General features: G+C 38.5%; 1 protein-coding gene across 2 annotated transcripts; it reads left to right on the plus strand.

Moving 5' to 3' along the window:
* The first annotated feature begins 951 nt into the window (after positions 1 to 951).
* GID8 (GID complex subunit 8) lies at positions 952 to 6300 on the plus strand. Of its 2 annotated transcripts, none has more exons than XM_009584791.1 (4): positions 952 to 1076; positions 2240 to 2436; positions 2939 to 3136; positions 3460 to 6300. In XM_009584791.1, exons 1-4 carry the CDS (start codon positions 959 to 961, stop codon positions 3631 to 3633), a joined length of 687 nt encoding a protein of 228 aa, XP_009583086.1. In that variant the 5' UTR covers positions 952 to 958; the 3' UTR covers positions 3634 to 6300. The 2 variants fall into 2 exon arrangements, with proteins under 2 accessions (XP_009583086.1, XP_009583087.1); XM_009584792.1 differs by having other exon boundaries at positions 2942 to 3136.
* Positions 6301 to 10226: the final 3926 nt, after the last annotated feature.

Genomic DNA, 10226 nt, shown 5'->3' on the forward strand with positions numbered 1-10226 from the left:
TGTTCCCCCGCCGCGTGGTTGGGAGCGGCGTGAACGCGGGGCCGGGGACCGATCGGCCCCTCAGCCGGCCCCGCGCTGATCCTGCCTCCCGCTGTCCAACTTTCCTGCCGTCGCCGTGGCTTTGGCGATAGTTTAGAGGAAGAAAAACCTGTTGGAAATGGGCCGGTGATGAGAGGGCGCGCTGCCGCTCGTGTCTGTCTGAGAGGGGTGGCGGCGCCTGTTGCTGTTGTTGTTGTTGCCGCCTCTCCTCCCCCTTTTGCTGGCCTTGTGACACTGACTTGAAGGTACAAATGATTAAATGCCGGCTTAAATTTTAGCAAAGCGCTTTGCTTCCAAATCTGAAAAAAATGTAGAGGAGAAAAATAGGAGATTACATTTTAATAGTGTTGACAGGAATACCTCTGGGGATAGCGAAGCTAAGCTAGTATAAATCTTTTAGTTGTACGTTCGATAACGTGTTACATACAGTTTTGTAGCCATACAATACATGTAGCTGTCCTGTCTAAGTTTTGGTGAAAACTTTAAAGCAAATACTGTTTACGTAGGCTTTGCTTTAAAGGTTTGTTACCATTTTTCTGGCTAGCTGTCAAACTCTTTGATTCACTTGTTTCACACTGTGATGCTGTGTGTCCTGTATAACTTGTAAACAAGATTTATTTCGAGTGGATTTAAGAATAAGTACAAGAAGATGGTATTTGAATTTTTTATTTTGACAATTGATGAAAGCAGCTTTAGAGACTGGCTAGTAGATGTGAGAGAGTGCAGGAGCAAGGAGGAGAAAAATGTAAAATTGTGGTTTGAGATAAAAGGGTCTCTTTTGGACTATTAATTTAGAAGATCTCATAAAAAAGATATAAAGATGGTGGTAACACAGTGCTTACACACATTAAACTTACTTCTTCTTGAATCATGTTAAATGAGATGCTTTTCTTTTATTTTCTTGTAGTAAGAGTCCAGGATGAGTTATGCAGAAAAACCTGATGAAATCACGAAAGATGAATGGATGGAAAAACTTAATAACTTGCATATCCAGAGAGCAGACATGAACCGCCTTATCATGAACTACCTTGTTACAGGTAAAAATGAGTAGTAATGCTAGGAGGCTTTTAAATGCATGTCGCTTATTTTATCAAGACAGACAGTTTTGGCTAGAATATGCTACTAGATGGAGTGAAATTAAGGGCTTTGACGGTTCGGTGATTGCTGTTGGCTTCTCTTAGCAATGTGCAACAGCTCTTGTATTCTCTTAAGTGGAAACTAAGATTCAGAGATGGAGAAGTTATCATGCAATAGAAGTGACGTTTATTAACCTTAGCTCTTCTGCTAAAAGATATAGAAAAGATTTTCTGGAATGCTGTTAACAAATATGACCCGCTTCTGTATGATGTCCTTTTTTATGCCATTAAAACAGAGTTCAAGGTATGTTGCAGTTGTTAAATAGCACTCTGAAAGCTGCACAGAACAACTATCAGAAGCAAGTTTTAACTGGCTCTGAAAGGGCACTGTTGTCAAAATACTTTGAGACCAAAAATATTAACCCGTTCAGCATATAGCCTAACTTTATATTTAGACAATCAAAAACCCTCAGAAATTGTTCCTAGCAATTATGATGCATACCATCGCAGTAAGCTATACTAGGGCGGAGGCATCTGTATCCGATCTACACCCCTGTTTACATTGGTGTGTAGGTGAAGCCTCTGGGATGAAGAAAGAGCATCTTAGTGGGATAAATAATTTTTGTGTGTATGAAAGTATGACTTAGGATTTAAAATAGCTGTTGCAATTTAAAAAAAAAATAGCGTTAGTACGAGAAAGCAAAATTCATTTTATATTTTTTCTCAGTAAAACTGCTAGGTCTGTGTAAACAGATTTGGGGGCTGGAGGGAGAAGCAAAACCACCCAAATTTTGAAAATGTGATTTTGAAAATCCCATTTTGTACTAAGTAGACTGCTCTATTTAAATATATAACAAGCTTTCAAGTTAAGATGTATCGGACGGCAAGTTGCATGCATCCTTAGAGAATGAGGGCACTTGAGTTAAGAATGAATTAAGCGTGTGCTGTTAGATGCCGGTTGGATAAATGCCTATTTAAATAGATAAGAATTTTTCAGAAGTTCAGACTTAATCTTTAAACCCCCAAAATGCACCAGCAATACTCAAATCTTTTCATTTAAGCTGATTTTTTTTTTTAAAATATTTCATAAAATATATTTTATAGGTAAAATGTTTCTATTTCAGAGGGCTTTAAAGAAGCAGCAGAGAAATTTCGCATGGAGTCTGGAATTGAACCCAGTGTTGATTTAGAGACTCTCGATGAAAGAATAAAAATTCGAGAAATGATACTGAAAGGACAGATTCAAGAAGCCATTGCGTTAATAAACAGCCTCCATCCAGAATTGTTAGATACAAACAGATATCTTTACTTTCATTTGCAGGTAAGGACAGGTGGCAAACTTTATCTTTGTTTTAGAGGTTGCTGAGAGACTGGAAAAAGTAATGCAGATTTTACGAGTATGTTGGGAGGTTTGTGACTGAATATGGATGCAATTTCAAGTGTTTGTTCTTTGCATCATTTTGTAGCAACTGGAAACTTTGTGGCGTGGTGCAGGAACCATCATATACAATTAGTAATGTTAGAACAGCAGCAGTGGCCTGTGACTTACCGACTTCCAATTACTGTTAGTCTGAATTTCTAGTAGTTCCTTTAGTAACGCATCTTTTCAAAACCTGTTACTCAAAAGTGTCAGGTTACCTTTTTCAGTAGATTTTGTAGACAAGTCTGCTGCTCCTTGTCTCACACATTGAGAAGAATTGACCTCAAACTGTCAAATTCTGGGTTAGTCTCAAATTACACGCTAATGTCTGAAGATTACAGTCTTGAAATACTGAATATTTGTTCATTTGTTCAGCTAATATCGCTGTGTCTTTCCTATGTAGCAGCAACATTTGATTGAACTGATTCGGCAGCGTGAGACAGAAGCAGCTCTGGAATTTGCTCAGACCCAATTAGCAGAACAAGGCGAGGAGAGCAGGGAATGCCTGACAGAAATGGAGCGTACGCTGGCTTTGCTTGCCTTTGATAATCCCGAAGAATCACCATTTGGAGACTTGCTTAACATGATGCAGCGACAGAAGGTAGTCCTTTCTCAAAAGGAAATTGATGTCTTTGGTGGTAAAAAGATGAGGACCAAATATTTTTTAAATGTTTAGAAAAAATGTATACAGTGGTATGCAAAAGAACAGAAGTATTTTTTAAGCAGATTACAAAAAAATGGTGTTAATGTATTCAACTACTTGTTTCTCTTCCTTGTTTTCTCTGGGCTCATAGTCTATGGAGCTTTGTCCTGACCATGTTCTGAGGAATTAGCGCACTAGGTGTGATCTTTTCAATGTCTGTGTGAGATTAGCAGTGTAATCATAGGAAAACTATTACTGAACTCCAGGTATTTCTTTTCCAGGTATGGAGTGAGGTTAATCAAGCTGTTCTAGACTACGAAAATCGTGAATCAACACCCAAGTTGGCAAAATTACTGAAACTACTACTGTGGGCTCAGAATGAGCTGGACCAGAAGAAGGTGAAATATCCCAAAATGACAGACCTCAGCAAGGGGACAATTGAAGAACCCAAGTAAAATGTGTGCAGATGGACATCAAACAATCTTAGTACTGCACAGTATACATTTATATCAGTCTGTGACTGAAATATTTTTACTACAGTACAGCACTCAATTCAGATTTTTCAATGAACATCTAATTTGAAGGGAGAAAAGTCCCTTTTAAATGCTGCAAAAACTGCATTGAAAGGCGCTGTATCTCTTTGAAAGTCTGACTTAGGCTATGCACTATAATACATTTTTAAAAAAACAATTAAACAGGACAGGAAAAATAGCATTTTTAAAAGTACAGAACTCAAGCTTTCTAATTGGCTACTGATGCCTAGTTTAGTGGCCAGTGAGTTAATATGGAGTTATATTGGCAACTATTCAGTTAAGTTTAACTGTCTCCTGTTTGAAATGTGTATATAGAACAGTGAATATTTTCTACCTTTAAGTTATAGCCAGATATACATTCCCCTTAAAAGTAACTGGTCAAGTTTTCATCTATAAACTTTGCAGTAAGGTCAACCTTTTGCTTAGGAAATAGTGTACAAACTTGTAAATCATAATTTAAGGACCTTTTTTTTTTTTTCCCCTTGTTTCTGACTTTTTGGTGCTTTATATGGTGAGAGCTATGTTTATAATGGATCGGTGACCCATCTTTTCAGGAGGAGTATTGTTGGAAATAAGTTTTTTTTCTTAATTTTCATGAATGACCAAAATGGCCCCCAGAGGCATTTGAGGTTTTTTGTTAACAGGGGCCTTTCCCCCTGTATTAAATTTGCAGCTGTAGACGCTGCAGTGATTCTACTAAAGCTTTGAAGGCCACTAGATGTTTGTAAGCTGAAAGACATGCTTGTGTTAGGAAGTTAAGTGGGGGGGAAAGATGCTTGTTGAAGCCTCTGATGCATCATCTTGTGTAGGATCTGCCTTTATGCTTGCTGAATAAGAATCGTAGTTTTAGAGCTACCTGGGCTGTTTTTATGCCTTGAGCTGAGCAGAGCAGGGCTGTCTAAAAACAGAAATTTCCATTTGCTGAATTCTTCCATACCTTTCTGAAGAGATGCAGTTCATCTTCACCTGTATTTGTTTACTGACCGTCCTCACTCCAGTTAGGATTATAGTTCTAATGTTTTACATGTGAAGTCCAGACTTTCAAGTCAACAAATTGTAATCTTCTGGGTATGGGATGTTCTGGTCGACTCAGTTTTGCAGCACTGTACACTGGTATGTATCCAGTGGTAGTAAGCACTAATCTTGCCAAATCGATCTCTAGATTTTTAGGTCCGTGTATCAAGTTATTACAGATTTGCTGAATAAAGACCAAGCTGATGGGTGAAATAGCTTAACATCATGAGACACTGGCAGTTGTCACACCAGTCCCATACTGTACATAATCTAGTCTTGTATGGTAGATACTACCCTGTAGAATGAAAATTAGTTTTCACTTAATTTTACTGGAATACTTACGCATTAAACTGTATAAAGCTTTGCAGATACACCTGACTTATGGAAACTAACAAAACCTGTTACTGATTGCATTACTGTGAACACTGTTTACTTGTGTAGCTATTTTTTGTGGGGGGAAACCGTTTGTTAAGCAGCTATTAGAGATGAGGAGCGCCAAGGTTAAGCTAGATGATGGATATAACAAAATGATTTGTTCCCATTTATTACTGATCGTTCTGTTATCCACTTTGAGGCATTTGTGATATGGAGGTCTTAAAGTTTATATATAACAAACAAGCTATCAGTAGTCCCCCAACTACAACAGCGGTCTGGCTTTCCTTCTCCCAGGCTGGTTATTCTAACCAAACTTTTAACAGTTGTGGGTTGGGTTTTTTTTTTTAATTTTTTTTTTGGCTTTTTCCAGTCGGTTGATGTCTAAAAACCATGTATAACTTTTAGTTTGTGAGAAACTGTATGGTTAATGTAACTTTGTTTAATAACAAACTGCAGAAACAAAACTGGAATAGCTCTAATTTCTTCATATATAACTGATCAGCTTTTCCTCTGTTCTGACACTTGTGTTGTTAAATCTCATTTAAAGCTTCTCCCGGATGAAATGGAAAGTGGTGCGTTTTTGTGGCATGACTAGCATTTTTCTCCATGAGAAATGCAGTATTACAGTCCTGGTTGAGAAGTTCACTGTACTTCTAGAACACTACATTAATTTCATACAGTATTTGGGCAAAGATTTAGCATAGATTACTTGAATTTTCACTAGCTTGGTTTTTTTTCCATTAAAAAATAAACATGTTTTTTAAGGGGTTTAATATAAAATTAGTATAGAACTATTTCACTTTGTTTTTATGAACATGCCACATTGATAAGCAGCTTTAATCTGTAAAGTTTTTGGTAACTGCAAGAAAATATTCGAAAGCTATGCATTTTAGAGAAAGCATAAAGGTAGTGATAATGGTACTTCTAAGGATCTTTATATTAGTGTATATAAAATAGTTTGCATATACAAATATAATATATAATCTGTTTGAAATATTCTTGAATGGTAGGGGCTGTGAAACATATTATAATTTATGGAAATATTGTACACAGTAAACAGACCTCTCAGTACACGAATGAACTTTTGTCATATGCATGAGAAATGTCTTATTTGGTGACTACTAATGAATGGGATTTTGTTAACCCATTTTTGTTAGATAACCACTTTAACAAATATTATTAAATGCCACTTTGATCAGTTTGCTTTAGTGTAAAAATACATATTTTGTTCCACTTAATTTAGAACAATATGAAAATAACTTTTGTAAGAAGATTTGTTCCAAACTCAACGGTGGCAAACAAATCTGGTATTAATTAAACATGGTACACTACACTCATTCCTCCCCCAACCTTTCCTTTGTTGGAAGCAAATAAGATTTTTTTCGTTAATGCTACAGACATGAAGAAGTTGGGTTGTAAAATAGCCTGTCTTATATGCCTCTGCAGAAAGGCTGTATATCAAGCACGTTTCGATTAGGCTACAAATCTCTCTCCTTTTCGAAAACCTATCACCTCCCTAATAACTGAACTCTTCACTATTACCATGTTTCTTTTCTGCCTGTCAAATCTAAGCTAAGCTGTGGTTGCTTCTGTTGTACAATGGAGTCATTGTGAAGGGTGGGGGATAACGGGTTTCGTGAAGATGAAGTACTGGTGGTACTTTCTGAGAAATGCTTACTGAACTGTTTAATTTTATATAGCTGGAAAAACAAAGGCTGCTGCACAGAAACTAACAGCAGAATTTTAAGTAAAGAATTTCCTCTCAAGACTTTTGAAGAGGCAAACATACACAGCTTGAAACCAGGTGAAGTACCTCTCTCTTTAAGATGATTTCATTGAAACACTTTGAGCTCCTTCCACCCACATTAAAAGAAGAATTGAGATGAATGTGGAGAGCACTTATGTAGCATTTAAGATGTGTGAAATTATCTGGAAAGAATTCTGTCTCCTTTCCACTCCTTGTACATATAGGGGAAGCCATTACATTATTCTAGGATGATTTTACTGTTTTTAATTTGTAAAATTTATGCTTTGTATGCTTAAGTATAAGCTTAAAAGCATTACTTAAAAAAATCCTTGACTAGTAGATGAGTGTTGCTCGACTTACTTCAAACCACTTTCTGTCCAAGTTTGTTACGAAGCTTATTAAATTGAGTTGGAGCGTGATCCCTGTGTGTCTTATCTTCACGGGTAACGGGGCCTCCTGCTGTAAACAGCAGCTGAAAGCATCCTCGAGATACTGCAAAGAATATAAAAGGATATGGAGTTGTGTTTTGCCATAAATCTGCCTTTAGGCTACAGCGAGTTGAGATGGGATCTGACCTGCGCTGTAGATCTCTGTTTGTCCAGAATCAGTGTCACTGGTCAGTATTTGTTTCTGCTATAATGTTCTTAACAAAAAGGGACGAGTAGGGTTTATAGCTGTTGCATGAGCAACGGTGTCCCCAACCCTGCTCATCAGCTAGTTTGCTTTATGTGCTCAGCTGTGCAGAGACAAAACAAAAAGCTTGTGAATAGCACCCTCAAAAGGTTTTGTATTTCTCAATGGACACATCTAGGTGCTAGAAACTGTTTTTATTCTTTTCCTCTCCCCTCCTGCCTTCATCTAATTACAATAAGGACAAGACTGGCCAAAGTAGCGGTGGGCTGCACGTTGATACGATCAGGCACCTCAGAACCAGAAAGCCCTGTGCATTCTCTGTCATGCTCCTCATTGTCAAATGGGGATTCCAACAATACGCTGCTCCCTTATACCCACCTGGATCAATTTCTGCATGGGAGTTGCTGCTCACTTAAAAGCAGTCTCAATTTGTCAACTTCTCTGATCATTTGCTTATTTTTCAGCATATTGCTGTCTGCAGCAGTTTTGCAAAGTTGCATTATTTAGTGCTAGAAACCACATGCATTTTCTTCACGTGGACAAGTGCATTGAAACTGCTCTTGGCTAGTAGGGAGCTTTCAAGCCACAGTTGGACTGTCCTTTCAGGAGACAACAATTGTCCTTTATGGAATGTGCGCGCCTATTTCTCCTTTCACACCCCTTCAGGATTTGGTCTTGATCTGTTCTTAACTTCATAAAATCTTCAAATAATACAACCATTGTCTGGATAAAGTTCAGTGATAGTAAATGTCAGCTCAAATATTAACCCAATAATCTTTTGTTTGGTTTAATCTTTTGACAGATCAAGCTGAACACAGGAAAAACTAGAGATTGTGTTCTTGCATAAGATTATTTTCTTTAGTCAGCACCTGTCTTCTGAACTGATGCCGTTTGCTATTTAATCAGCTCAGTGGGAGGTTTGCTTCTAGAAAATTATGCAGCAGTAAAAGGAACAATGTCTGTGTTTTCACTTTTTAAACTTATTTATGTGCATGTGATGGATGTTACACTCAAAAACTTCTTTTACCTGCGGCCATTTTTGACAGTGAAACTAGCTTCTTGCGTGAGAAGCAAATTAGTCAAAGAAGCTATTCATTGAAGAAGTGATGCTGAGCAGTACAAGGAGAGGAACTGAAGAGTACAACAAATAAAGAAAACTCTGTGTCACGTGCTTAATTTTCAAATTGAATAATAATTTTAATAAGTTAGTAGCCAACGTTGTAGTGTCTGTGTTGGAGGTGCTTGCATCCACAGCAGTGAGATGTGTATTAACTCATACATGGGTATAAGTTAATAAGTATTCTGTATCTGTGATTACTGTAACATGCCCAAGAACTCTTCAGTTCTTTTCTGAGCTTATTACATGCATTTCACTTCTTTAGTTACATCAGCACTCATCTCCCCTTCTGCCTCGAATTAACTTAACTCCAAACACATACACTAGCTTAAAAAAAAAACCATATTGAACAATGGTTTTGATTTTTGGCTGCATTTTACCATGACGTGGCTCCCTCTTCTGGAAACGGGCACAGTAGCAGAGTGAATAAAAATTCTTTATAGTTTCCAGTTTCCTGTCCAAATAACGGAAGGAAAGCCTACAACTGGATGAAGGCTAAGCCCTGTGGTTACTACACATGGTTCCCCTCGGTTTCCACTTGGACCAAAGCTGCTTGTCTTTGTTTTCCCTGATGGTAGCAGGTCTATGTGACCGTGTGTGACTATGCCACAGGCCTTTTGGGCGAGATCTCTTTCCTCTGAGGAAGAAATGCTGAAGCAAAGGACAAAGTATGATTTTATGATTTTTTTTTTTTCCGCTTTTGTCAGCCCTGGTGACCTCCTTCTTCTGGAGTTGTCTCTATGGTGTGTGAGGAACCTTTTGCTATTTCACTCTCTAGGGTTTAGCTCAATAATACTGGTACCCCTCTTGATTTAAGTAGCTGCTCTTCAGGGACCTGCAAGGGTGTTCCTCTTAGAAGAAGAATGGGTGAGTTAGTGAAACATTCGTCTGCTACAGGCTTAATTTAATGAGCATTTACAGGCTGCTGGCTGCAGGAGTAGCAGAGGGGAGATGCCTGCCCTGCACCTGCGCCCTGTACTTTTTGGTGCAGCCAGAAGCTCCGGTACTTTTCCCAAGGGCCATGTACGACCTCGGTCAGGCTGAGCGGGAGCTCCTCCATCGCTTGCTGACCTGAAGTTTCACTGTGCCTGCATCCAAGCTGCTGTCAGTCACAGAATCACCTGAACAATGTCTTAACAAAGCTCCTCCACCTGCTCATTCATATTCCTGAAGTGAGTCACGAGTCCTCTTGTTTTGGACTGAGATAACCATCATTTTAATTATCTATTTCCATAAATAAGTCTGATTATCTCTCTCAGATATTTACAGCAAGGCAACAGCTCTATCCAGTAGAATTAAATCAAGCTGTAACAATACTGATTCCTATTTATTTTTTCCTTAAATTCTTTGGATGGGAATATCACATTCAGTTCTAATCCTTAAAAAGCAGAGGCAGAGACTTTTCTGCTGGCAAACCCATGAAAGCTAGAGGAGCCGGGGGCCGTCTCACCGACACTGCGTGTGATGTTGCGCTTTCCAGGTCTCAGAGGGAGAGGAGAGACCGTGTTTAGCCCCCTCTGTCAACCCCGCTCGATTTTGCGGATGGGGGTGTAAGTGTTTACCGGAGGAGGAGAAAAAAGAGAAAAACCCCACAAGTTTGTGGGTGATGGATGGAGAAAACGCCCCCCC

The sequence above is a fragment of the Fulmarus glacialis genome, unplaced genomic scaffold (assembly GCF_000690835.1).
Source record: "Fulmarus glacialis isolate BGI_N327 unplaced genomic scaffold, ASM69083v1 scaffold41149, whole genome shotgun sequence".
NCBI lineage: Eukaryota > Metazoa > Chordata > Aves > Procellariiformes > Procellariidae > Fulmarus > Fulmarus glacialis.

Coding starts and splice junctions, on each gene's coding strand:
- GID8 (XM_009584791.1), top strand. CDS start 959: ATGAGTTATGCAGAAAAACCTGATGAAATCACGAAAGATGAATGGATG. Junction 1,077..2,239: donor CATGAACTACCTTGTTACAG/GTAAAAATGAGT, acceptor TTTCTATTTCAG/AGGGCTTTAAAGAAGCAGCA. Junction 2,437..2,938: donor ATCTTTACTTTCATTTGCAG/GTAAGGACAGGT, acceptor TTTCCTATGTAG/CAGCAACATTTGATTGAACT.